General features: G+C 43.5%; 1 protein-coding gene and 1 non-coding gene across 2 annotated transcripts; both read right to left on the minus strand.

Annotated features, from left to right (window-relative positions):
• Window positions 1-4: 4 nt before the first annotated feature.
• On the minus strand, window positions 5-27,989 carry CHD3 (chromodomain helicase DNA binding protein 3). Its single transcript, XM_044675225.1, has 39 exons — window positions 27,885-27,989; window positions 23,111-23,257; window positions 22,630-22,800; window positions 22,328-22,449; window positions 21,424-21,695; window positions 20,948-21,078; window positions 20,640-20,790; window positions 20,284-20,477; window positions 19,701-19,934; window positions 19,199-19,402; window positions 17,748-17,959; window positions 17,094-17,225; window positions 16,606-16,705; window positions 15,986-16,177; window positions 15,460-15,660; window positions 14,881-15,018; window positions 14,490-14,611; window positions 13,790-13,963; window positions 13,532-13,673; window positions 12,988-13,119; window positions 11,885-12,002; window positions 11,304-11,428; window positions 10,878-11,109; window positions 9,560-9,726; window positions 8,979-9,156; window positions 8,323-8,388; window positions 7,804-7,889; window positions 7,515-7,648; window positions 6,804-6,948; window positions 6,427-6,589; window positions 6,157-6,278; window positions 5,921-6,047; window positions 5,397-5,525; window positions 4,275-4,383; window positions 3,863-3,995; window positions 3,230-3,471; window positions 1,938-2,101; window positions 1,536-1,665; window positions 5-751 (listed from the first exon to the last, which is right to left on the minus strand). Exons 1-39 carry the CDS (start codon window positions 27,987-27,989, stop codon window positions 517-519), a joined length of 6,081 nt encoding a protein of 2,026 aa, XP_044531160.1. The 3' UTR covers window positions 5-516.
• LOC123248264 lies at window positions 7,219-7,370 on the minus strand. Its single transcript, XR_006506331.1, has one exon.

Consider the following 27,989-nt stretch of genomic DNA (forward strand, 5'->3'; position numbering starts at 1 on the left):
GAAGGTGACTCAGCCAGTGAATGGCGCCTTTATTCTGAGGCTGAAAATGAATTGACACTCCTCCCTCCAATTTCCCACCCTCAATTTTGAGGGAGGTAGGGGAGAGCAACATGCAGCCACACCTCCCCTCTCTTCCCTCTAGGAGTCATTTCCCATCCCACCTCAAATTTTTTCCCTCCCTTTCTGAAAAGTTCTTCCATTCCCCAAAAGGATCCACAAGGGCTAGACAGGGCAAATTCCCCTCCTTGGTTACTGAGGATGGAGCGTAATACTGCAGAGGGAAGGGGAAATTGGGGAAGCCCTACCCCTTTCCCTTCCCTCTTACCCCAAACCATTTGCTGGAGAGCTGTGTGTTGAGGTTGGGGCTACTTTGAAAGAACAACTTCCACACCCCTCCCCCACCACAGCACCTTCATTCAAAGCATCAATGGAGAAGGCACCTGGGGCAGGGGGGTGGGGGAATACAGAGGGAGAAAGCCCTGGTTTGGAAAATAGGGGTGAAGGAGAAAGGGGCTCCTATCCTGATGGTGGCCCAGGGGGTGGGGAAGGTGGAGGATTGGCAGCAATCCCCAGGGGTGGGATGTGGGCTGGAGGACGGCCCCTGGGACGGGGTGAGTGGCAGGGCTGGGGCCCTTTCAGTCGTCTATACAGATCACCTCCCCAGCCCTGGGCTCCTTCCGATCCTGCCCGTCCGACACCACTGCCCCCTCCTTCTCCTTCTTCACCAACACGGGCGGGCCGTTGGCTGCGGCTGTTTTAGGAAGGATTATTTAGACATCATTAATACCCCAAGGGAAACTCAAGCTTCTGTTCTTGAATCTGGCACACTCCTATGTCTCATGTCACTTAAAGGTTAGGGGTAGAGAACCCCATTTCCTGAGACTTCTTTGTGCCCTACAACTATGTCTATGTTCCCAGAGTGGAACACTGACTTCATATCTCCTTACCCCAAAACAAGCCAAGGGTGTAGTCAAATGAAGGGTAGGTATGAGGGTGAGGAGAGAGGCAACTAAATTTGTAGGTTGAGTAAGGGAGTTAACAGAACTTCAACTCAGTTAAGAAAGAAAGAAGATAGGCAAGGCCCAGAAAGACTAAGACAAGGAGAGTTTCAGGAATGGATGGGAACAGAAAGAATCATATGTTCCCTGTGAGATGAATAAGACTAGAGTAAAGTTGAACAGAGGGAAATGGAAAGAAGGTAGTATAAGTAAAAGGGGACAGCAGAAAAGGGAAACTTAGGAATAGGTAAGGAAGGAATGAAGTTAATGAGGGCAACCCTAGATAGTGTGGAAGTAATGAGAAAGCTAACCCTCAAACCAGAAGACTTTGACTCAAGTCTGACTATGACAAATAAAATTCTGTGACTCTAGGAAAGTCATTTCTCCTTGAGAATTTTGTCTCTAGACAATTTTGAAAAACTGTAAGTTGTAGAGAGAAAATGTCAGTTTTCATTGGGAGAGGAAGGTTCCTCATCTGATACTTCCCTATATCAATGAAATCACAGGTCCAATCCCTATGCTAATCCCCAGGCTGACCTGTGATGAAGGACCCTGCGGGCATCTGGCTGTAATTGGCGCCGCCGGCGCCCAGGACCCCGGCGGGTGCAGCTGAGCTGAAGGCTGCTCCGTACCCCAGTGGTGTGGCGTAGGGACCCGGAGGAAAGGCCTGGAATAAAAAGGAGGCAAAATGTCCTCATCCTTCAATTAGGAAGAAGTATAAGTATAAGCCATAGCTAGACTGTTGGGTCTCTGGAGGAACAAGGTTTGGGAAAAGAGCCTACTGATGGGAATAAACATACTATACCCGTTGGCACCCTTCTAGATATCCTGCCACTGTGCCCCAGAGAGTTGTAATTATATCCTATCTCATGAGTCTCTAATGGGAAATGGGTTAAAGTGGATGAATCTGATTCTGGGGTAAAGGAAGAAGATGATTACCGGTGTGGGATAGGGCTCTGTGCCCTTGCTGGCCAGACGGCTGAGAATGCTTCGCTCGGACATCTGTAGTCGGGCTGCGATGGGTGGGATTCGGGACAGGGTGGCTGGAAGGCGGGTCACATCTGCTTTCATGTCGCTCAGCAGCTCCTCCAGCTGGTTCAGAACTGGGGCCCGGGCCGCAGAGAAAGAAAGAGCAAGAGAGAGAGACAAGGACAAAGAGACCGGGCCGTCACCAGGAGAGATGGAGGCCAGGAGAGACAGAGAGAAAGGCAGTGATGGAGAATGACAAAGAGACTGCAACAAAGACAGAGAATGAGAGACCAAGTGAAAAAGACACAGTAAAAAAAAAGTTCAAAGGACTTGGAGATAAAGAACAAGAAAAAGATCAGAATACCACAAAGGACGGATGGAGAGAACTGAGAGGGAAGGAGGAGGGAGGGAAGTGAAGAAAAAAAAAGAAAAGGAGGGGAAGTCATAGGAGGACATGGAGGTCAGAGGATCCCAGAGGAGGGGAAGGGATATTTTAAGACGGGGGTAATGAAAAGGAAATAGGAGGAACCAGAAGAATTAAGTGAAGTTGGGGAGCCTAGGATCCACTGGATGAGAGGAGAAGGGAAGGAGTGTTAAGGGGATCAAAATTAGAATTTTAGATTCAGGGAACTGAAATTGGGGTCAGAGGTATAAGAGATTGTAGATTTAGGGAATAAGACCATAAATCAAGGGTTCTCAAATTTGAAGTACAAAAAGGCCAGAGAATTCTTGGATGGTGGTTTTGGGGAGAAGTCAAAGCAATATTTAGTTCATGAGGAAGAGTTAGGTAAGTGGTGGGGTCAGGGAGTAGAGTTAAGATTACACGGAGTTTAACAATTAAGAAGTATGCACAGTGTGCAGGAGTGGAAGAGGGAGATCCACTGGGATTCAGTATCAGCAGATTAGAAGTTAAAAGAGCTGAAGGAAGTTCTACTAAATTTAGTATCAGAGGAAGTGGTACATAGTAGGTAGAGTATATGATTTGTATTTTATGGATTAAGAAGGTTCTCTGTGTGTTGGGCAGCAGGGTTAGAATGTTAGAAGTTGAGGGGGCAGGGGTTTAAGAGAGTAAGGGGTTGTTTCGCTTGACTGCATATTTGTTAAAAGGGTTTTGTTTTTCTTTTTTTCAATTAGGGGAAGGTAGGAAAGAGAGAAAATAGATTTCTGTTAATTGAAAAAACTAAATTTAATTTTTAAAAGGAAGGCATAGGGGTCAGAAGGGGAGGGAAGGGTTTTCCACGGGATGCAGGGTGCAGACTTACGCAGCGTTGTGGGCCCTCCCCCGCGCGGGGCCGCCGCGGCCCTTACCCTTGTGCAGGACTGCGTTGGCCGGCTTGTTCCCTGCCAGCGACTCCTTGGAGAGGTGCTGGTGGCTCTCGGCCAGGCACTCGGCCTCGGCGAAGCGGGCGTGGAGGGCCATGGCGGGATGCGCCGGCTCCTGTGACAGGTTCAGGTAGGCCGCCCGCCGAAGCTGCTCCTCGATCACCAGCGCCTGCTCCAGGAGCTACAGGCACAACAGGATAGATGTACAGAAGTGAGAAGTACAAGTAATGCTTGATAAGTCCTCAGTGATTGTGTCAATGAATGTGGTTGCCAAAGTACACAAATTACCTGAACTTAAACAACCTAAATCTATTATCTGTGTAATATTCAAAACCTGGCCCCTCACCTTGCCTAATTTTGAGACCCTAATTAATAATCCCAACTCTAAGAATTTACCTTGAAATCTTAGTCCCAGTCTTAACAGCGTTAATCCCTCCCCCAAACTAAACACAGATCTTGGTTTAGCTCTAACCATTACCACTTTCTAAAACCCAAACAATCCTGATCCTGAAAATGATCTCAGTTGCCTTCCTAATCCTAACTCCTATCCAACCTTGACTTCAGTGACCCACCTTGAACCTCCGGGCTAGGAACTTATTTTTCATCTCCAGGAAGTTTCCCTTGTTGGCCTCAGTTTTAAATGGCTCATTAATGATGGCAAACTGGGCATCATTTTGGATGTCCTGCCACCGAGCATAGCCATGGCTGCCGGTAGAGGGAAAAGGGGGATTTCTGTCAAGGAACTCAATGAGGATGGTTTTGTAGTACTATAGCTCCTCCTCTGCACTCCCATTACTCAGCTGTCCCTCAGCATCCTCTCCCAGGGTGTAAGAGCATTCTCCCTTACAACTTTCCCCAGAATATTAGCCCTTTCCTTCTCCCCATGGTATGAGAGCCTTCTTCATTGAAGTCCTTTTCCCTTACAGCTTTTCTCCCTGGGGAGGAAGAGAAGGGGTTGAAAGTTTTTTATGTAATGAAGGATACAGGACGATTCCAGCCAGCAGCCAGTAGTCATGCCTCCGGTGCCAAATCTCATTGAGTTTGCCAGAGGAGATAGCTGCCCGTTCCTCATTTTGCCACAGGGTATGCAGCTCTAGTGAGGGGTAGAGGCAGGAGGAACAGAGGAAGGAAGCATTAGGCACCTGTAGTGATCATTTTACCATACTCCAGCAGGCCTATTGTCTTTCCTGACCTGCCTAGTGTAGGAATTGGGAAAGATCAGTGATAGGGGAAAGGAGTAAAGCTTAGTAATTAGATTTAGGGATAATTAATTAACAAGCATTTATTAAATGTCTACTACATGCTAGGTGTTGGGGATTAAGGAGAAAAAAAATTAAACAAATCCTTCCCTCAAGGATCATACATTCTATTAGAGGAAACAACATGTACACACCAAGTAAAATACAAGGCAATTTTGGTAGAAGTACTAGGAAAGATCAGGAGAGATTTTATGAAGGAAATGATATTTGAATTAAGCTCTGAAGGAAGCTAACGATTTGAAGTGGTCAGGAGGAAATACACTGCAAACATAGGGGACAGACTGTACAAAGGCATTGAAACTGAAGATGAAACCATGACATTTTGATAGGCTATTAGTGGAAGGATTAGAATTGTTCTACTAGGTTCCAAAGGAAAGAAGTAGACCCAATACAAGCCAAGTCTGCAAAAGCTAGCTGGGATTGACAAAAGGTAAACCTTTGTAAAAATCAGAGATATCCAAAAGGGAAAAATAACAACAGTGTCCATTTATACTTTACATAAATCTTAAAGCTGAAGTGAAAGGTTAATGATAAAAAAGGATTAAGGGTAAAGAACAAGTTAATTTCTGTTTAGAATTAAATACAATTAAGGGTTAAAATAAGAAACACAATTCAAGATAGAAAAAAGTGTAACTTAAGGGATGCCTAGGGTGGGATCAGAATCAGAACTGGCCATTAGTAATGGGGATTATTTAGGAGTTAACAGTAATAGAGGAGAGCATGGATGTGGCATCTATATAGTCTAAGGCAGAATTTCCTTGGGGACCCTCAGAAGATAGGAATTCACTATGGAAGTTCTGGGCAAGGGAGATAATCCACTTTTACTGGCAGTGAAGGTATTCCATACCTGTAAAGCCACCATCTGCAATGTTAAACATGAACCGTGGTTTTTCTGATTTCTCTTCTCGACGTCCATTGGACCGGGATTCATCTCGGGATGGCCCTAATCGTGATTCCCTCTCTCCCTTATGCTCTTCTGTGAGAGGAAGGGGGTCAGGAGTACAATGATCACTCTCAAGTCAGGCACCCTTCCAATAACCTAATTACTTTCTATACTCCCTTCTAAAGCATCTACCCTCCCAGGACCCAGGTGACTGGCTTCACAGCTATCATCAACCCCATCAGCTCTGTCCCTGTTTCTCCCATAGACCCCAAGTATCTAATCCTTCCAGTCTTTACCTCTCTTGCCTAAACCTCGTTTACCCACCCTGGCCTCTCCACATTTCTATTGACCCAAAAGGTTCTCCTCCACCATTTCTCAGGGTGGTAACTCTCTAGCTGGGAGGAAGGAAGAATGTTACCCTGGCCTCCTGACTTAAACAGAACCCAAGGGTCTATTTCTCCCTTACCAATCCAAAGCCCAACACCTACCTGGTTTCTCCTTATCTCCTCGACTCCCTGATTCAGCTTCCAACTCTCCAGGGATCCCAGACTCTTCATCCCCGAGAAGTATTCTCCTTGGTTCTCCTGGTGAAGGGGCAGGGCTGGGGGCATCAGGCTGTAAGGGATATAAAAGATTAGGAGATAGAAGAAAACACCTAGGTAATTTAGCCTCTGCGCTTTTTGTTGCTCTCCTCCCTCTGTGGGATCTAAGCACCCACATATACCTCTGTTTCCATCTTCTCCCCTCTTTTTTTGTCTTTATCTAGCTTTTCTTCTGAGTTGTCAGCTTCATCCTTTTCAGGAGGTGTTCTTGTGTCATCCCCTTTCTCACTTGGGGTTGGAGTGGCTGTAAAGGGCAGGGAGTGAGAAAATCATTAACTGATCATTGAATTTCTGTCCCTCTCTATTTAGCTAACATTCTCAGTTTCATTCTCAACTCTCCTGAATATTTTTCTCTTGCTTCTTCCAAAAATTGAATCTTTTCTTTTGATTACCAGGTTTGGATGTGCAGGGACTATTGGCTGCAGAAGCCTCTGGAGTGGTTGGAGATGTTTTGGTAGGGGAAGATGCTCGGGATGAACGCTTAGAGTCAGCACTAGGGTCAGGCATCAACTCTGGCATTGACCATCGGCCATTGATATGTTCAAACTCCTGCACCTAAGAATTGGAGGAAACAGGTATGTGTGTTTCTGTTAGCAACTGGGGTAGGAGAGTGTGGCTGTAGTTGCTTGGCCACTAGCCAGGTTCATTCCCACATCCTCTCTCACCATCCTACATATGGAATTGAAAAACAAGAAGCAAATGAAGAAAAAGAAATTTGGGTCATATTTGTCTTGAGGAAAAGGGCAGAAGGATAGAGAGCTGTCCATACCTTCTTCTTAACAAGAGACATGACTCCAATTCGGGTCAACACCTGCTGTCGGCTCAGCCCCTCCCGGGGAACACCATCAGCAAAGGTTTCAGAGCCATCTGCCCCAGGCTCACAGAGATGTCGCATGAACAAAGACACATAGGCCCTACAGAGTACAGGGTTGAGTATGGTTAGAGTCTTGAGGAGATACACGGCAGTGAGGGAGGCACATGAGGTCATCGAGCCTCTGAGCCACAACCATCTCCTACAATCCTTGTCCTCAATATTCTGAGCATTCTACTCAACTCTCATCATATTACCACCAGGTACCCCAATCCAAACCTGCCTCTTCAGTCTCTTTCTCCTTCTTCTCCAGGCCTCATCAGTTAGACTCTTCATCTTCCTCTGCCCACCCCTACCACAATATGATAGTATGACATGTGTTGCCAGTAATGGCCAGAGCAGGTGTCTGTCTCACACTCCTCTCTGTTCATGGGGTAGAAGTGAAACCCATACTGGCATTCTATTCTGGGACCCACTGAGAGGGGGTGGGGTAGACTGAGCTCACCCCCCAGGAAATAGGGTCCTGAGGAAAAGAGGAAAGGCAGTGGTGATCAGTTGAGTAAGGTCACATCATATGGAGGCCAAAGAGAATAAATACTAACTCCCCAAACTTAATGGCCAAATCCCAACTCAATCCTAGTGTCTATTACTCTTAATACCCATACTCACTTGAACTCCTTTTCTGTTTTGCCCCTCAGGTCCCGTACTAGCCACTGGGATGTGAAGGCATCCTGTGGTGGCATCCCCCAACGCATCACTGCATTCAGGAAGGCCTTCCGCTGTCGGGTATTGAACCCCAGCACCTAACAGACAGTGGGAGGGAGAGTGACCAAAGAACCATGTTCGTCCTGGTTCCTATCCCTCTTAGTGATTTTCATTTCGAAGATCCCACCTTGGGCTTTCTTCTCCAACTCTGGTTCAAACAGGGTCTTAGGAATCTGGGTTCCTAAATTCTCACCTCAATGTTGCCCCCAACTCGAGCTAACAGTGGAGGGAGGGGTTTATCTTTCTCATTACGTAGTTGCCTCTTAGACTGACGACGCCCTGGGAGGAAATAATTTGATTAGCAAGTCCACCTTTCCCGTCCTTCAGTCTTGATATTCCAAGACACAAAAAACCTGAAGAAATATCTGTGGTGCTTCAGACTTTCAAAGCTATGTGGATATAAATGAAATAGGCCTAAATCAAGGACTCAACCTTTTTTCTGTCATGGACCCCTTTGGCAGTCTGGTGAAGCCTATGGATCCCTTCTCAAAATAATGTTTGAAACCTACATTGAAGAAAATGCTAAATTTCAGGTAGAGGTTAGTGAAAAGTTCATGAAACCTTTGAAATTTATCCATGGACCCTTTAGTGGTCTGTGGACTTAAGGTTTAAAATCCTAGTTAGATCATAGAAAATAGGTGGTAGATTTACAGGGGACCTGGGAAGCAAGATATAATGAACTTGGACAGAGGTTTAGAAAGATAGCTCTCACCTTCAGGTCGCTCATCAAAGTCCTCATCCTCTTCTTCTGATCCCACTGAATATTCAGACTGGTTGTCTGTGAAAGTAATAAGTGTGTGAGGTCAAAGCTAGTTCCCTGTCCAACCTAAGCTAGGTTCCTCTCACCCAAATCTCTTGATTGAGAATTTTCTATCTCCATTCTAGCCTATGTTCTTCTAGGTACTGAAATCTATATGAAGTCTTATCTCCTCCCAACCTTCAGATGATTTTTCTCCATTTCTCCCTTCCAATCTGATTTATATTATATTATATTATATTATATTATATTATATTATATTATTAATTATACTGATGCCTTCCCCACTAAAAACTGCTCCCCACCTTCCCCACTCCCAACCCCGACTTCTAAGTATCTCCTGACTTTTGAGTGATCTGCTTAAAGCAGTGATCCCTAAGTAAATCATCTTGACCTCTAGACAACTTCGATATAGCTTTTATTCCCTATTAAGTAATCCCAAATCCCTGAACTCTCATAAGTAATTCTACTTTAGCCATTTCCCATTCTACCAGTCCCTGGATCTCTCAAGACTCCCTAGAGAGTCCCTTCCCTTCTATCCCTTAATCTTCATGAGGACAGGAACAGTGTCCTTAATCCTTGATACAAAAGATGGGGCAAAGAACCCATACCTTGGTCTTCTTGTGCAGCATCATTATAGTTGACTTGTTTTCGAACACGTTTACCCTTGCCCAGGTTTCGGGCTAGGTCCTCCTGCTGCTGCTCATAGTGATGTCTCAGCAACTTTTCCCAGTAGTCAGGGTCCACATTTTCCTCCTGCTTGATGATCTCTCTCTCTATCTCCTCAATCTAAGGGGAAAGCATAGTGAACATTAGTAGTCCTCTGGTCTTAGTTCCCACTCTACCTACCTAAAGCTATGATTTTTATCCCATTACTCTACTACTAATATATACAAACTTTCTCTTACCTCTCCAGGATAATAATAGCACCTACCTTCTAGAGTTGTTGTGAGGATCAGAGGAGATAATATTTGTAAAATGCTGAGTGTAGTGCCTATTTCATAGGAAATGCTTAACGAAAGATCATTTCCTCTTTTTCTTTTTCCCAATAGACTGGAATCTCCCTGAGGGGAAGGATGCTTTTTCTCTAACCCGCCATTTGTCTCTTACCTCACTACTCAGTAAAAGACTATTTATAAGGATTGAAGTATCACAACTAGGGGATCCCAGTATCCAGCTGCTAGTCCCTTACCTTGTCCTCTTCCCGAACCACATACTGTGCCACTTTGAAGGAGCTCAGATACTCATTCATGTTCTGCACATCTGTGTCTTCAGTTGCATCCTGGTTCCGGTCTAGGAGCCGGGCAATAGCCTCATTGTCATAGTGGATTACACTACTATCTTCTTCCTTGTTTTCTCCTAATGTAAAAGGGAATTGTGGAATTATGGAGTTTGAGACGTCAACCAGAATTATGATCAGAAGAATGGATCTTACAATGATTGGGGAGCAGAAAAAAATGAAGAAAAGACTTTTTTCCTCTAGGTGGGTATGTAGGAGTTTTCCTCCTAGGGACTTTGGTCCAAAATATTTTGGCTCCCAAGGACTATAAAGCTTTACAATTAATCAATAAACATTTATTTAAAAAAAAATAAAACATTTATTAAGTGGCATCTGGCTTCTTTGTACCATGCACCAGGGATATGAAAATGAAAATGAAACAGCTTCTGCCCTCCATGAGCATATATCCTAGTAGTGAAGAATATAACATCTAAGTACATAGAAAAGAAATTTTAGGGAGGCAGTAGTATCTAGAGACATCCAGAAAGGTTTCATGTAGGAGTAGCATTTCAACTGAGCTTTGAAGAAAACCAGGAACTAGAAAATTAGAGACAAAGAGGAATTGTATTCCAATTATGAATGAGGTCAGTTAGTGCAAAATATTGGAAACAGAAGACGAAGTCTTATGTGCAAGAAACTAAAAAAAAAGGCCAGTTTGGCTACTTCTATAAGTTTGAAGGGTATAATATATAATGACTGGAAGTTGCAGTCAGGTTATGAAGGATTTTAAATGCCACACAGATGAATTTGTATTTGATCCTATAAGTAATAGGAAGCCTTGAAGTTTACTGAACAGGAGAATAACATGGTAAAATGTATGCTTTATGAATATCAGTTGAATAGTGGTGGTGGTTGGAGATGGGAGATATAAAAGATAAGGAGACCAATTAAGAGTTTATTGAGGATGAAGGAAGCTTGATGGCTCAGATAGGCAGGCCAGGAGATAGGAGGTCCTGGGTTCAAATCTGACCTCAGACATATCCTAGTTGTATGATCCTGACCAAGTCACCTAAACCTCATTGCCTAGCCCTTACCACTCTTCTGCCTTAGAGCCAATACACAGTATTGATTCTAAGACAGAAGGTAAGGGTTTTATTTAAAAAAAAAAAAAAAAAAAAAAAGATGGGTGATGAAAGCCTGGACCAAGGTGGTAGCTATGTGAATAGGGAGAAAAGGAAAACACTTCAGGAGAGAAGGCTCTTGCTACAAAGGTAGGAGAAAAGATTCTTACCCTCATTTTCATCCTTAAACAGCTCCTCTGTGCCAAATTTGAGGATATCATCAAGCTCCTGTTTAGACATTGAACCTGCCTTAGAGCCTAATCCAGGCCTTACAACCAGGTGTGTCAACATCATCTTCCTTTTGGCCACCTGAGTAATCCGTTCCTCTACTGAAGCTCGTGTCACAAACCGGTAAATCATCACTTTGTTAGCTTGACCAATCCGGTGAGCTCTGCTGAAGGCCTACAATGGAAAAAGGAAATTGGACCAGTCAAGGGAACAATGGAGAGTATGCATAGTTCAGGGAAGGGAGGTTGTGGAAGAGAAGCTACATCCACAGCCAAAAAAGACCTTTCTCTGACCCTAGGTCATCCTCCCCTATGACCCATGTCACTGCTACTCTATGGGCAGGGTACCCAAATTGTTCAAATTCTTACCTGGATATCATTGTGGGGATTCCAATCAGAGTCAAAGATGATGACAGTATCAGCTGTGGCTAGATTGATGCCTAAGCCCCCAGCTCGAGTAGACAGAAGAAAGCAGAATTGTTGGGCTCCAGGGGCTGGGTAAGGAAGGAATAGAAAAGTCAGACCCACCTAGAGACAATTAATTTTCCAAGTCCCCTACTCCTCTCTTATTCAAACCTATACCTCAGGCAATCAACTCTTATCAAGGATGAAGGTGACTCTTCTTTAGAACAAAGTGTTGTCCCTCAAGTCACTGATGCTAACAATTTGAACAATTCACTAGATTGGGCTGCCTTGGGAAAGAATAGATTTCTATTCACTGAAGATCTCCATATAAAGTTTGGATGACCATTTATTGGGGATTGTTGTTTAGTTTTGTGTTAGACTAAAAGGCCTCAGAAGTCTCTTCAAATTCTGAGATCCTGTGACTCCCTCCCCCAAGTGTTCATCCCCCTAGTCACTGATACCCTTAGGGACCCACAAGCCCATTCCCTAGATACTCTCCCCTCCCTAGACTCTCTGAAGTTCATCCCCTGAGGTGGTTCCCTCACCATTGAATCGGTCAATAGCTTCCTGCCTTAGTGCTCCAGTGATGCCTCCATCAATCCGTTCGTATTTGTAGCCTTCATAATCTAGGAAGTCCTCTAACAAATCCAACATCTTGGTCATCTGGAGATGGGAAGGAAAGTTTTTCTCGGAAGGGAGAAAAAGGGAAACATGGAGGGGTTGTCTGGGACAGTAAGGAAATAGAAGGGTCACAGGAACCTACCTATTCTTATTTTATCCTACTCCTCTAACATATCCCTAGACCTCCTGCTATTCTTTCTTTAAAAAAAAAAAATCTAAATTTTATTTCAACTTCCATGATAAGTATCTGCATTAGTTTTCCTTTCCTTTCCTTTTTTAAACCCTTAGAATTGATACAACTATTGATTCCAAGGCAGAAGAGGGGTAAGGGCTAGGCAATTGGGGTACCTTATGTCTCCAGGCCTGGCTCTCTATCTACTAAGCCACCTAACTGACCTTGTCATTAATTTTCAACTCATTCTGGACTGATGTTCTATTTTAACCTCCAAAATAATATCTAATTTATAGTCCCCACTTCACTCCCCAAACATACAATAGTTCTTCCTTTATGGTTATTTCCCTTTCCTCACTTAGACCCTTTCAAGGATTCACCAAAAGCCTCCCAAAAGAGATTAGGCAGAGGCTACTCTTTTACAGGTCCCACTAGGGGTAGTAAGCAAAATGGACAGTCACCTAGGGCACAACATTTTTGCATGTTTTAATATCATAAAATTCTGTTCTCCACTGTGTTAACTTGTATTTTGTGATAAACTGTTTCTCAATAAAACATTCACACTTTTTTCTGGGCTCAAAGAAAGATTAAATTTCCAGGTCTTGCCTGAAACACAGAAATGTCTTACTTTGTCCCATCTCTGAATCTTCTTCTAACTCCAGCATTCAGTTTTAGAAAGGGAATTCCTAGCACCCTTTAGAGTACGGATCTTGAGCCAAACATGTACAAGGAAATTCCTAAGGATGTTAATCCAAAGTGTTCCTAGTGCCAAGAATTTAAGAGTCTAAGAAGTTAGAAGTATAAGCACACAGAAAGAGAGTGGTACTAGGAAGAAACCAAAAGGGATGAAGTTACCTGGGAAAATATGAGCACCCGATGCCCTTGTTCCTTCAATTTCCGAAGCATCTTTTGTAACAGCATAAGCTTCCCTGAGGACTTGATAAGAGCTCCACCCTCATATGCCCCACTAGGGAGTTTTGGGGACTCCTAAAACGTAAAATGGAAAAAAAAGGAGATAAGACTCAGAAAAAATGTTTAAATTGTCCAGTCTTTACTGAATCTAAAAGACTGAATGCCTAATTTTAATCAAATCCCTACAGTCCTCAAAGACCTAACCACTAGTTAGGGCATTAGAATTAGGGTTAGAAATGGATTGGAGTTAAGGTTAGAAATGGGTTAGAAAAGGAAACAATTAGGATTGAGGTTAAAAACCAAAGTGAGAGTTAAGATTAGAAACAGAATTAGACATGTAATTAGGCATCGCCTATAATCCTTCTTTTTCCCCATGACCATCTATCCCCAATCCCAAAACTTGAAGGTTCTCAATGTCCTACTAGGTTAGTGGCTACCAATTCAATTCCCAGATCTCCCTTCCCTACTAGCCCCATAGGTCCCACACCATAGCAGCCACAGGGAAGAGGTAGGGGTGGTTGCAGCACTTCTTCAGATCCATCATGATGTTGAGCAATGACACTTGGTTTCCACCACCACGAGAATTCAATGCCTCAAAATTTCGAGTCAGTATATATTTGTAATATTTCCTGGTAGGAGGGGGAAAGATTAGGATGAGGCATTTGGTCACAAACCACCCCACCCCCGATAAATCCCCACCTACCCCCATCTCAAGGACCCAGGTGTTTAAGCCCCCCAGCCTCACTTCTGCATGGGGCTAAGCTCCACCCTAACAATGAGCTCTGTCTTGGCTGGCATGTTCTTGAAGACATCAGCCTTAAGCCTCCGAAGCATGTGTGGCCCCAATAGGTCATGTAGTTTCTTGATTTGGTCCTCTTTGGATATGTCAGCAAACTCCTCCAGAAAACCTTCTAAGTTGCTGGAAGCAGAAAAAAGATAAAGATAAAGAGGAAAACTAATAACTTCAAGGTCTATAGTCCTCAGAATGGTAACAGTTGTTCTTTATATTTAAAGAGGATCAAAATGACATCATGATGTTGGGGTAAATGTACAACTGTGTCCAATCAGACCACTACATGCCTGGAAGACTCTACCATAGGTTGGGCACAAATAGCTTGTATGAACATTTGGGATGGAGATGTTTCTACCTCTAGGTACCAGGACCAATCCCATTCTTATAACCATTCCTTACTCCAAGTCTACTCTCCAAAGATTTATTGTTTCCCAGACCACTCTGTTCTTTTCTGTACCACTAATTTCCCACCTTATATATCAACCACATTATTCCTTATAGTTCTCCCCCTTTACTAGGAATAAAACAAGAGGAGGAAAGAGAAAGGGGAAATTAGAATTGGTGAAGGGTGGACAAAGACATTTAAGAGTTGAGAGGATAAGGGTAAAGGACCTATGCATAGAATAGGGTGGGGAAGAAGATGGATACTTACTTAAACCTTTCTGGGGTAAGGAAGTTAAGTAAGTGGAAGAGTTCCTCGAGATTGTTTTGAAGTGGGGTTCCTGTCAGCAGCAATTTATGATCAATCTTGTAGCCATTCAGCACCCTAAAGAACTGTAGGTGGGGCCAAGGTGGGACACAAGGAAGGCACATCAGGAACCTAGTTCTTTAACACCTATTTTTCCTTACCCCACCAGCTTTATTTTCTCAGACTCAGTTATTTTGCCCCCAGGCCCCTTATCTCTTTCCCATCTCTAGTGTGTTTTCCTCAGGAATCCAGCCATCTTACCTCTATTCCCATATCCTGACAAAAGGTTGCCAGATTCAGAGTTGGAAAGAGATAAGAAGGCTTAAGTCCCTTGGTGTCTTGTCAACACCCTCACCTTGGACTGGTTATTCTTGAGCCGGTGGGCCTCATCTACTACAAGGCAGGCCCAACGAATGGAGCCAAGTGCTGCTTGGTCAATAGTGATCAATTCATATGAAGTCAGCAGAACATGGAACTTCACCTGTGCTTCTCTCTGCCAACATAAAAATTGATTCATCCTGATGCTGCCAAAATAGCATATGACCTCCAGTTCCCACTCCCTACCCAAGACCTAGATATTCTGTCTCCCTCCAAATCTTGAAAATGAGTAAGGTATTCTATTCTGCAGCTTTGATTTCAAAGACTAAGGACCAGTACATGCAGTTCTTAATTCTTCTATTACTTACTTACTAGGGATTCAGTGAAGCCCCACATACATTCAACACAAGAATTTAAAAACAAAAGAATTCCCTGGGAATGCCTGCTGTGTTCCAGTGCTTTAGCATAAGTATTCTTTAATGGAAGGAGAGAAAAAAGGGAGGTGAGAAATGAAAGAACTAGGCAGGGAAAAGAGCACCATACTAATGGGGTGAAGGAGGAATAATGCAGGGTTAGAAGCATGGGAGGGAATGAGGTATGATGTTGAGAGACCTACCCTCATCTTAAAAGCCTTTTTGCCACCCTTGATAGCATTATCTTCAAAGGAGAATTCATTTTCTCTGATGATGGCACGGCTATCCTTGTCCCCAGTATATGTCACCACATAGAACTTGGGGGCCCACATTTGGAATTCCCGTTCCCAATTAATGATGGTTGAGAGTGGAGCACTCACCAGGAATGGACCTTTTGTGTGACCCTGGGGGATAAGAGGAAGAGTGGGTCACAATTCTTTAATCTAGCCTCTTACCTTATACTCCCTCAAGCATTGTCATTTCTCCCTCCTTTATCACAATCCACCCTGATTTAGTTCAGATTTATAGGGAAAAAGCATCTGAGGCTCAGAGAGGAATATTATAGGAAATGAACTCTGGTTTGGGAGGTGAGAATACAAGAGAAATAAACTTCTAGATCAATGGTAGTCTTAAGGGTAGAGAAGGTAGAGAACTGGCAGCAAATCCTGAGGTGGGATATGGGCTCAAAGGCCAATGTCGGCTCCCCTCAGGGTCCCTGGTATCTGGCACCTCCTTATAAAGGGAGTAAAGGAAGACGATGGTTTGAATGGTCTTGCCCAGGCCCATCTCATCAGCAAGAATGGTGTCAGTGCCCTGTGCCCATGAGAATCGTAGCCAATTTAGCCCCTCCAGCTGGTATAAGTGCAGCGTGCCCCCTGTGGCTGTGATGAACCGTGGCTGGTTCTCATACTTCACTGTAGGCTGTGAGATAAAGAAGTCAGAATGGTCAGTTGATTCTTTGGCTACTACTGCCTCTACCTTTTCCTGTTATACTCTCAAATTGACTATCTTTCTCAATAACATCTCAAATAGGTTTTTATTTCAAAGTGAATCCCTAAAAATTAATTAAGATCTTCTGTCTTCTTTCATTCAGACAATTCTCAAAAACACCATGGGGTAGGGCTGAAGAGATCAAAATGTACTCAATGTACTCCTTTGAGGCTTAACGGGAATTGTGGTCACTAGTTGTTCTTTTACCCCAATCCTCTTCTCTCAAAGGTTAATTCCTATTAGTCTCAGAGTCAGGGATAACTGCTGGAGGAGAACTAACTGCATGGGAAGTTATGGTTTGCACTTGCTTTCTCATCTTACTTTCTGAGGCTAGAGATTGAGATAAGAGAGGGACTCACATCATTGGTGGGAGAGGTAGGAGGGCCATCTCCCTGAAGCTCCTTTTTCTTTTTCTTATACTTTCGAGGCTGAGCAGGGTCCTCCCCCATGATTAGCTCCCTAGGAGAGAGAGGGAGGCATAAGCCTTAGGTTTGATGCCTAAAGATATATTCCACAGCCTGGTCTCCTGTTTCCATTTTGCTACCTCCCAAACCTCTGGACTCTATTTTCCACAACCAAGGCTTCCCCCCCCCCCCCCAGATTATCCTTCAATCAATATCCCATCTCTGTGGCCCATTTCCATGTCTCCACAGATCCTCTTTTATTATTCCTAACCCAGCCCTTACTCCTTGTCTTACCTATTTCCTATTTGTGTTTATCCCAAATAATCATACTGTATTCCCTAAAACACTATTCTTTTAGTTGAGTCTGTCTCTTTCTCTTCCTTTTCCTCCTCTTCCCTATCTTTTCCTAGTCCCCAATCCTTGTTCCCCCTTTTCCCCCTGACCGGTGCTTCCAGTAGCTGTTTTTGTGGGCATCATATTCAGGAATGTTCATTTCATCTTCCTCCCAAGTTGACTGGTCATATGGCAAGTCTCTCCATTTTACCAAGTAATGGTAGTTTCCCTTCTTGTCCATGCTTTGAGGTGTAGGGGAAGGAAAGGATCAGAAGGAATTGAATGGAATACAAATAGTCTTACTTTACATAGTAAGCAGTAAACATATATAATTTAATAGCCCAGGAAGTGATACAGTCAGAAAATACAAACAGTTCATAATGGACTGTTGACACACAAGTTGGAATACTTTTAAGTATATCCCAAAACTTTTGAGGCTGACACCCTTGAGGACAACTAGCAGGAAAAATCCTGTGGGTACACTTTTGATGAACTCTTAACTGAACAACAGAATAGCTTATGCTTTTATGAATGAACATGAATAAGAGTGCATACAGGGTGAGCTGGGTTGAGATACCCTTTGATCTTAATCCTCCTCAATGACTCTAAAGGGTTTAATCATCAAAAGTCTTGATCAGCAATTAATTATGCAGTATTGAATCTAATATTTCCTTTTCAAAGAGAAGATTTATTACTAGTAAAGGCTACTACTACAACAATAGAGAGAACAATCCTGAAGGGTTAATCTGGATTCCTATATTTACCTGTGATTGATGATTCTGTGAACAGTCATCCACTCTGGTTTGATGCCAAATCGGTAGAACTTTTCCTCCATCTCAGCATAGTGTGGGTCTTTGCTCTTGCGCTTGTCGCTTTTCCCATCATCCTCACCAGAGCCATAGTCCAGTGGTGGAGGCTCATCCATATCATTCTTTCGCTGGTAGTTTCGATACATCACCAAGTGAAAGATCTCCAGCTATTAAGAGGTAAGAGGATAAAGAAGTTTAGACAGAACCAGGAGAATATTGTACATATAGTAACAGCACGTAACACAATATGTAACACAATCACAGGACAATGGTCAACTTAGCTATTCTCAGCAATACAATGATCAAGGACAATCCTTTTTTCTTTTTTCTTCTTCCTTTTTTTTTTAAACCCTTACCTTACATCTTAGAATCAATACTATGTACTGGTTCTAAGGGTAGGCAATGAGGATTAAATGACTTGCCCAGGTCACATAGTTAGGAAGTGTTTGAGGTCAGATTTGGACCTAGGACCTTCTGTCTCTAGGCCTGATTCTCCACTGAGCCACTTATCTGCCCCCACCCCAAAGACAATTCTGAAGGACTTATGACAAAGAATGCTATCCACCTTCAGAGAAATAACTGTTGGAGTTGGAATGAGGATCAAAGCATATGATTTTTCATTTTAGTTTATTTGGGTTTTTATTCTGAAATTTTGGTTATATATGAGTATTTTCTTACAACAATGACCAATATGGAAATACATTTTACAGGATAATACAAATCACTTATCATCTTCATGAAGGGGGGAGGGAAGGGAAGGAGAGAAGGAATTGAAATCTTCTAACTTCAGAAAATTTACATGGAATATTGTTATTACATGTAATTGGTAAAATAAAATATCTTTAAAAAAAGAAGCAACTTAGAAACATCTCTAAGAACAGAGAGAGAAGGAGGTAGGGAATAGAAGAGGATAAAAAGAGGAAAAAGGATGGCTCAAGGGGCATATGAAGAAAGGATCAAGAATGGGGAAATGAACAGAAAACACAGAAGAGTATTGAAGCTTGGAGGCAGTCCTAGAAGAAGTTTAGAGGTCATCTAATGACCTAAATATCATTTTACAAATCTAGATATCTCATTTTACTGACGAGAAAAATGTATGCTTAAGTAGGGGATTTGCTCAAAATCACACAGGAAGTAGGCCCAGGACATTTTACTCCAAGTCCATCCTTCTTTCCATTATACTAAGTTGCTTCTCAAATGTTTTGGGGTACAGGGCATAAGTGCTAAGGTAACATGATATAAGGAAGAGTGTGAAAAGGATGGTGATGAGAGCAGGGCTAAAGGCTAGGGGTATAGATTGTAAAGAATAGGGAAGTTGAGTTTAAGGGTTAGGTGACCAGAATGTGAGATATTATGTGAAGAGTAAAGGATATAAGCCATTGGAATGAGAGGATGAAAGCCATTACCTGAAGCTCCTTGGCCCACGAGCAGTGCCAGTAGGACAATCCAACCCACTTGACAAAGAATTCTCGCTCAGAGCGGCCTTGCAGAGGACGAGGAACTTGGATCTCAGGTGACCCCTCAGCCAGTTGAGGAGCTGGGGCTGCCACAGGGGGCTCTCCCCATCTCCAATACAAGATCTTCTGCACTCGGCCCTTTAGCACGGGACACTTCACAGCAGAAGACGACAGAAGAAAAAGACAGAGATAAAATGTATCACTAACATAGAATGGCTGGCATTTTATAAAGGGAGTAGATGGAGGGGGAGAGAAGGAAAATTTGGGGCTTGTGAATGAAAACTGGTGGTGGAAAAAGGGTGAGAAATAGAGAAATGGAAGATCAGGGCCTAGAAAGATAGCTGGAGGACAGACATTTAAGTGCTAGATGCCTGGATTTTTTGGGTAAATATGATATAGAAAGGGAGAGTTGAGATAAGGAATTAGCTGCTGGGAACATCATGATACTTACCGTGCATCGGGGACATAGCCATTCACCATTGGGAATGTCTGGCAACGGAGGATTCAGGCAATGGATATGGTAAGAGGAGATACAGGCATCGCAACAGAGTAGTTCCCCTCCATCCTTGCATACTCGGCAATACTCCATGTGATCATCTTCTTCCTCTTTCTCCCCTTCTTCCTCTCCTTCCTCTTCATATTCCTCTTCTTCTTCCTTGGCTTCCCATTGTACTCCCTCCTTTTCCTAAGAGTCAAGAAACAGACATAGAAATACCCCAGGAGAAACAAAAAGGGAGAGAAATCACCTATTAAAGAATGTCACCTGGGTTCCTAAGAGTAGCAGCAGAATTTAAGGAACAGGACACCTAGATCCAAGAAAGAAGGTAACACTAGGGGTCAGGGTAGTACCAGGGCATGGGCAGCAGCATTAACAAACCAGAATCCCATATATTCATTTTTCAGAGACTAAGGAGACCAGACTTTTGGGTGTAGGAAAGAGGGTTGAGGACAAGAACCAGGGAACGTGGGCCCTGAAAGGAAGAAAATATCTAGGTCCCTGGGGTCAAGGAATGTATGGGTGCTAGTTTACTCACACAATGGGGGCAGCTCCACTTGCCCTCAGGAGCTCTGTCGAGCTCAGGATCAAGGCAGACAAGGTGGTAAGCACGAGGGCAGGTGTCACACAGAATGATCTCCCCGCCCTGCTGGCACACCTCACAGTAATCCTGGTGATCCGTCTCATAGCCATCAACTTCCTCCTCCCCAGCCACTGCAGGACAGCCCAGAACTGTCAAACACCCCAGTGAAGACCAAGGAAGAGACAGAAACAAAAACAAAGAGAGAGACAGAGAACAGGGAGACCACAAGAGAAAGTAAGAAAGACAGAAAGATAATGAAAGACAAACAAAAGGCATGCATGCCCCTAACTGCTCCCTTTCCATTTTCTCACCCTTCTTCTTCTTCCTCCCTGGCCGGCCTCGCTTCAGTTTCTTGGTTCGAGTGGTGCCATCAGGCCGGCCTGAGGCACTGTGGATACTGCCACTCTCTAGGTCAGACTCCTCAGCTTCAGGCTCAGGGCCTTCATCACTCTGGAAAACATACTGCCCATAGCCCCATGGCTCATCAGCCAGACCAGTGACCTTTCCAAACTCCCCCCTATGACAAGTGTCTTCCAGTTCCTGCTCAGCTTGAAGACCCCAGCATTTAGAACCCAGAGTAGTCCCCTACTTCCTATCAAAGGGTAAAATAGATACTCACTGAGCCTCCCTTCTTCCTTTTTCCACCCAGCAACCCAAGTTTGATTTTGAGTGGTGCCATCTTCTTTCCCCGAAGCTTCTTTCGGCCATCAGGCACTCGGGGGCTCTTACTTCGCCTTTTGTGGCCAGGCCCTAGATGAATGTTAAAGGCAGAAATTTATAACTGGAGGTTGGAGGAAAAGGAGAAATCTGAAATGCTTTTCTGGGGCCCAAACTTTGCCAAAATCTATTTCCAAGCAGAGATTCATACCACCAGATTAAGAGGAGCAAGATTTCTGCACTATAATGCTGTCCAGTTTTTATAAGAACCTGCTAGTCCAGTGCTAGTAAACCTTTTAGAGACTGAGAAAGTGCCCCCACTGTGGTGCTGGGCAGAAGAGCATACGAATCTATTTTTCTACAACAAACTGCTTTATGCCCCTCTTTCCCCTCAAGTCTCAAGGGCCCAGAAAAGGAAGTTTGGAGGAGTCCTTTTACCTTTGCCTTCTTTGGTTTTGGCTCTTCGAATGGGTGGAGGCTGGAGATCAGCAGGAGGTGGTGGAGGCCCAGGGGGAACTATACTGGTGACAGATGAAACAGCTGATGATACCTGCTCAGCTACAGCTGCAGCAGCAGCTGCTGCTGCAGCTGCCACAGCTGCTGCTGAACCCTTAAAAGGGTTGTTGGCACTGAATTCTCGCCACTTAGCCCCTAGGATTGTCATCATCTTAGACATTGGAATCTTGGGATTCTTCTTAGCGATGAGGGGCCTGTGGGAATAATGTCAGAGATTCAGATATTCCATCTTGTACCATTCCTAAGCTACAAAGTGACAGTGACCAAGAAAATCCAATGCTAGGTCAAAACAAGGCTTCCTCAGAGGTTAGTGATATGAGTGGTGGGCATGCAGAAAGGGTACCAACCAGGGATTTAGGGATATAAAAGACTGAAGTTCTTGTCTGGAAGGGGAGACAGGAACCTTGAAAGACAGAAGGAACCTGGGTCTCATAGTGCTGGGGTAGCTGAGGGGACAAGGATATCTCTGCTCTACTCAAGAGAGATATGAATAACTCATTACTTAGAAGGTATTCACTGCCAGCATTTATCAGGGTCCTCTATTTCTAGCCAGAAGATGGCAGTGTTTGCTACAGTGATAATGTCACTTTTTTTTTTTTCAGCCAGTCAGAGAAAAGGGTCATGGTAAAGCAAAACCCATGGGGAACTGGTGGGGGGCACTAAAGTAAAGGTCACAATTAGTAGAGAACAATAATTTTGAGGATGGTGAGACTGTGAGAGGCCTCTGCTCTGTTGCTAGGGAGATCCACCTTAGCACCAGTTTGGGAATAGTCTGAATTGAGATCCCTGGTGATCACTTGAGAAATATCCCACCATCCCTTCCCACCTCATGAACTGGCTGAAGGCCTTGTAGTTGGTTAGTGTATGATAATCCTCCTCAGAGAATACATGTTCTACATCCTCCAAACCCCATGTTAGGAGTAGTGTGGCTGATGACTTCTGTTCAACCTGGTGGGGATAGAGGTATAAAAGAAAGAAGGGGACTCACCCTTTTTAGTATTTCCTGAAAATACTCCTGTCTTCCTTTCTACCCTCCCAGCTGGCTTGTTCTGTCCTCTTTACTTTCTATACCATTCCAAAGTTTATTTACTCCTACCACCTTCTCCATCACATTGCCTCACTCCTTACCTTTTGTCCCCCATCTCCCTCCCCCTTTTTCCGACGTTTTGTTTTCTTCTCCTTCTTCTCACGGTGCTTCCGTCGTCGTTTCCGGCCTGGTCCAGTCCCATACTCGCTGCCTCCACTCTCTGACTTTTCCCGATATTCATCACGTTCAGAGCCAAATTCTTCTTCACTGTCCTAAATGAAGATAGAAAGTATCATCTAAAAATTTGGGTGCCTCTTCCCCTAATAACTGGTGGAAGGGAAGAGCAAGGAGAGCTAGAACTTGCTAGGGAGTGGATTCAGGTCATCAACAAGACAAGACAGGAAGGTGGAGTCTTTGGGCCTCTTGGGGGAGAGCTCAGGTTTCAGCAGGCATGTAAGTGGCTCTTCTCTTGGGGGTCCAGGGAGGGAATGAAGCCTCTCTTGACATCTAGTTTTAGAGATAGAGGGAATTAAGGCAAAAGATTGCACTTCTGGGTTGTGCTGAGGGTTTCTCTATACTTACAAGCTTCTTTCGTTTCCGTGGTTTCCCTGGCTTGTTCTCCTTCTGCTTTCTGGGCCCTCTTTTTCTCTTCTTCACTCCTAGAGCTGAAGGCAGGAGCCCAATCTCATCATTATCTTTGGGAAAGAAAACAAAGTCACACTGGTGAATTTAAACATTTAGTCTTCTATATCCTATTCCTTCTAGAATCCTACTTTCTCCAGGGACTGAGACATTTAACCTATTTAGCCCGGTCTCTTATTAACTGGAAGCAATAGATGCTGAGTTCAGGGTTATTCTGAAAATGAAGACAGAGGTCAGAAGGAAAGTGTAGACAACCCACTGTGCTAATATACTGGGAGTATTAGCAGACTCCCAATCAAGGATTAGGTTCCAAGTTATAGGCCGAATTCTCAGAACTCTCAGGATTCTTTCCTCCTGCCTTCACCTGTGACCTGCTCCCCTCAAAGCAGCCAGCTGGCACTCTGCCTAGAAGTTGGGGAAGCTATGCCCAGTTGCTTGCTTGGCATAATCCCAGGGTTTGGGGGGGGGGGATACAAACTGGCAGCTTTCTCAGTCAGATGCTGAAAAGGGAGATTCAACAGTTGGAGAACTAGAATTTTTTTTTTTAAATTAACCAAGGAAGTTTTGTTATCTGTCTGGGAGATAGGTTAGAAAACACTTGGCATCTATTTCTATTTCCCTGGCAATTTACTACCCTATTGTTAGTCCAAACTATAATCCCATTTGGGAAAAGATAAGGTCAGTTGATCATTTTTACTTCCCTAAGTGTTTGACCTTATCCAAAAAAAAAAAAAAAAAAAAAGCTCTCTTCCTACTATTTCCCAAGATTCAGTTTGAACTGAGCAATAGTAATAATTAATAAGAATAAGAATCATCCTAGCTAGCATTTATATAGTACTTTAAGAACTACTTTACAAATAGTATTTTAATCTTAAAACCACTTAGAGAGGTAGATGCTATTATTTATTGTAAAAACAAATCTCTATTGTAAAAACATCAATAAATGAAGAAACTTAGAGATTAAATGACTTGCTCAAAGTCACACAGTTCTGAAGTACCTAAGACAGGGCTTGAACTCAGATCTTCCTGTCTTCAGTTTTAATACTCTATCCACTACTCACAGGTTCAACCACTACTTCCTACTCCAGACATATTCCCTCCAAACTAGAGTGAATGCCTGGCATCATAGTCCTAAGTCCTAGTTCTTGTTCCCTTAGAGAATGAAGACATTCTATCCCAGCGGTGGTATTTCTCTTAATCTGCAAAGTTCTTTATAATAAACCCTCTTTATAGATGAGAAAACTTTGACTTTTGAGTCCTATTGTCATTCCACTACAACATGATAAGCTCCTTCCCCTTGGGGATCCAGGTTTTTTGACTCTACATACATCCCAACACATACTCTATGATATGGACAACATAAAAAAATTCTGAGACAAAGACTGACATTTATCATACACACAATAAACATGGATTGTTTACATGTACATGTAAATATGTGTATTTTAACAAGCATACACACCAGGGAGTCAACTTACACTTTCACAAACACAGACTACCTGCCAATAACAAAGTGAAGACCCTGACTTTTGCCCCAGAATCCTATTTTGGAAGAATGGGAAGGGGAAACCAGATGGCTCATTGGATAGGGTGTGGAAATTGGAGTATCAAGGACATGGGTTCAAATATGATCTCAGTCTCTTCCTAATTGTGTGACTCTGGGGAAGTCACTTGATCCCAATTGCCTTAGCCTTAGTACAGAATCTTACTTAGTACTTAGATACTTAGTATCAATTCTAAGACAGAAGATAAGGGTTAAAAATGTTACTAGCTCTTCCTGGTGTTCCCTTACCTAGTTCTCTATTCTGCCTCCTTTAGTTGGTTACCAAAATCAGTTAGTCACCAAAAAATGTTGGGATGTACCGATGGGACTACTGAAAATTAGATAATTTTCTAATTTATTTTCCCCAATCCCCTAGCATCAGTCCAACCAGCCTGACCCCTCATTCTTGGGCAGAGGTAGCAGCAGGAGGGGAAAACTTAGAGCAGCACTGCCCAGCCCACTAGCTTTAGGCAACATATTTTCACTTTCTACAACCAAAGGCAAATTAACAATTAGCATCAGAATACTAGAATTTTCCTGCCCCCAAAGCCCATTACTGCTTTCTTCTTCCCCATAAATCCCAGTTTCTTTCAGTGATCAAGATTCTAAGGCCCCCACTCTTTTACATAAAAGCTCTTATTTTAAATTTAGGGCAGGAAAGTGACATAACAACAGAATATCTGCCTCAGTATAGAGAATAGAACTGTTGCTGGTATCCCTTTGGTCAGTTCTCCCTAAACCCAGAGGCTTCATTAATATCAGAATGTTTCCATTAACAGTGAAGAAAGGGCAGTTAGTTTAGGATTAGGGAACAGCATGAATTCACTGGGGAAAGCAGGAGGGACAGAACACAGGCCTGAGGAACTCTTTAATCTGTCTGACCCTTCCCAGCTACAGGTGGAAATCCAACTAACCTGATCTTGGCAAAGCTGGAGTGGTGGAGAAAAGCAAGGAAGGAAGGAGAAAGAGACATAAAGAAAAGAGAGGCTAAGTCTCTCAACTCCTCAGTCTCACCCAATGGCCTGAAGCCCAGGCTCTCCCACTTCCCTGGCTCTCATCCCTGAGGGGGCTGGCAAGCTAGAAAAAGGAGGAGTCTCAGAAAAAGCCTGGCCTCCCCTTTCCTTTCTATCTCACCATCAATCTCTCACACACATATATTTATTTTTTTCTCAAATTCCCCTCCCTCCCCCAACAACGAACCCATAATAGGGCCTCTGCACATGCGTATTGCAAGGAGAGGGTGGGTTTTTATTTTCAAGCGTTTTGCAAAGAAACTACTAGAATTTTCCACACCACCCATATCCTACCCTTCCCCCTCCCCAAGCAATCACATCTAAATATTATTTCTCTATAGTGGCCAGAAGGGGGAGGGGAAAGAAATTCAGTTTTGGCTCCCTTCTTTCCCCTCCCCCCCCAACAGGAGTCTTTGGATTTGAAATGCTGAACAATGTACAGAGGTTGGTGGGAGGAGAAAGAGGTAAAGTTGGGCCCAGTTAAGAATGTGAAACAAAATGGGGATGAGGGAAAATCAGTCTGGGTGAAAAACAATGGAGAGCTGCAGAATATAGAAATTCATATTCTACTTGGGAGTTTGGCCCAGAAGGGGAATTAAATACATGGGACAAACTTCTTGGGATTGATATTTGCCTTTCTCACACCTGAAGAAACATAGAAAGGAAGAGGAACTAAAATATATTTCCCTCAAAGTTTTTTTTTTTTTTTTACATTGGAAAATTACCCAATAAGGATATTTTACTCACTCAAACTTGGGAGGGTTTAGGTGTATGATAAACTGCTCTGAGTGGAAGGATTATTTTTCATTTTAAACCCAAAATGAAAGAATTTGATACCTTCAAATGTCTGCTTATTTATTAAGGAAATAAGCTTAGGAAGAGGGGAGCAGAAAGTCAAACAAAGACACACATCAAGCTCCATAGATTTCATTCCTGCTCTTTCTCAGCTCTCCCCTCTTTTATCAGCCTGGTTAGGTAAGAATCCACCCCCTAATCCCTTCCTTCATCTTTTTTTTCTCTTCACTTTCCAGGTATATTGTAGGTGCTTATTAAATGTTTAATTGAAATGACACCTGTCTCCCAAATTCTCCCATTTCCACTAAAAAAAAGTGTTCCCCCAAAGTAATTTTTTCTACTTGTTTCCTATTTCACAGACCCTAGGGTAAAATAACAAATTATTTCATTTTCATTAAGACACTCCCTTCCCTCTCCTTTCCCCTTTTAGATCCTCTTCTTCCTATGCCCCAATACTTCTTTTGTTGTTCAACTAAAATATATACAAGGCATATCTGCCATATGTGGCACTAATTTATATTTTAGTATTAAGAACACGGGGCATATTTCATCAATAGAGGCTGAGGGGAAAAAAAACACAAGGCAACATGGTGTAGTGAGGACTTGATTTTGAGTTAGAATCCCAGCTCCCTAGACCCTTTTACTACCTGTGTGACTTTGAGAAAGTCATTTAACCTCTCCTGGCCTCAGTTTCCTTATCTGTAAGATGAAAGAACTGAACTCCATGACCTCTAAATTTCCCTCCAACTTTATACCTATGAGGCTTTTGAAGTCTGTTCCGAGAAAAGGGGATGAAAGTGCCCTTACATTATTTTTTATATTTCTAGAAATAGCCACACAAGGTTGTCTGAGGTGGGGTAAGCGACTGGGTCCTTGATGAGGCAACTGTTACCCCTCAACTGTGGCTACAGTTATTAATGTTGCCCCGTTGAAAAAGCAGGGTAGGGGAGTGATGGACCTCGTGTATGTAATAAACACCACAGGAGGTGAGGTGTTCCACATCCTCAGGGTCACCCCTCCCCAAGGTGATAGTGGGGGGGGGGGGGTAATCAGAGAAGTCACAACCACTAGGGCCCCAGGACCACAGTAGTGGGTTCACTCAAGGACAAAAGAGGGTCAAAGGCTCACATAGTAGAAAGAGGGGGGAGTCCTAGGGATAGGAATACATACACTCTAGCTACAGAGGACTCCAGGCATCAGGATATAGGTGTATTTGATTTTTCCTTTAGGCGCACTGCCCACCCCCACTTCCAAGATTGGGGGGGAGGGAGGGGGCATTTATTTGCCAGGCAGTGGGCTGTGTACAAAAGTCCCATCGCCACCCGAAGAACAAGCCCCAGTACAAGTCTCTCAGTGCCCTCACGGCCAGGAGCGTCCGTGCTGGCAGCGTGTCTGTCCCCAGGTGGTCATGAGGGACCCCTTCCCAGCTCCGAGCCCCGAGGAGGACTAGCCTCGCACCGCCCCCCAT

This window comes from Gracilinanus agilis, chromosome 4 (genome assembly GCF_016433145.1).
Source record: "Gracilinanus agilis isolate LMUSP501 chromosome 4, AgileGrace, whole genome shotgun sequence".
NCBI classification, from domain to species: Eukaryota; Metazoa; Chordata; class Mammalia; order Didelphimorphia; family Didelphidae; genus Gracilinanus; species Gracilinanus agilis.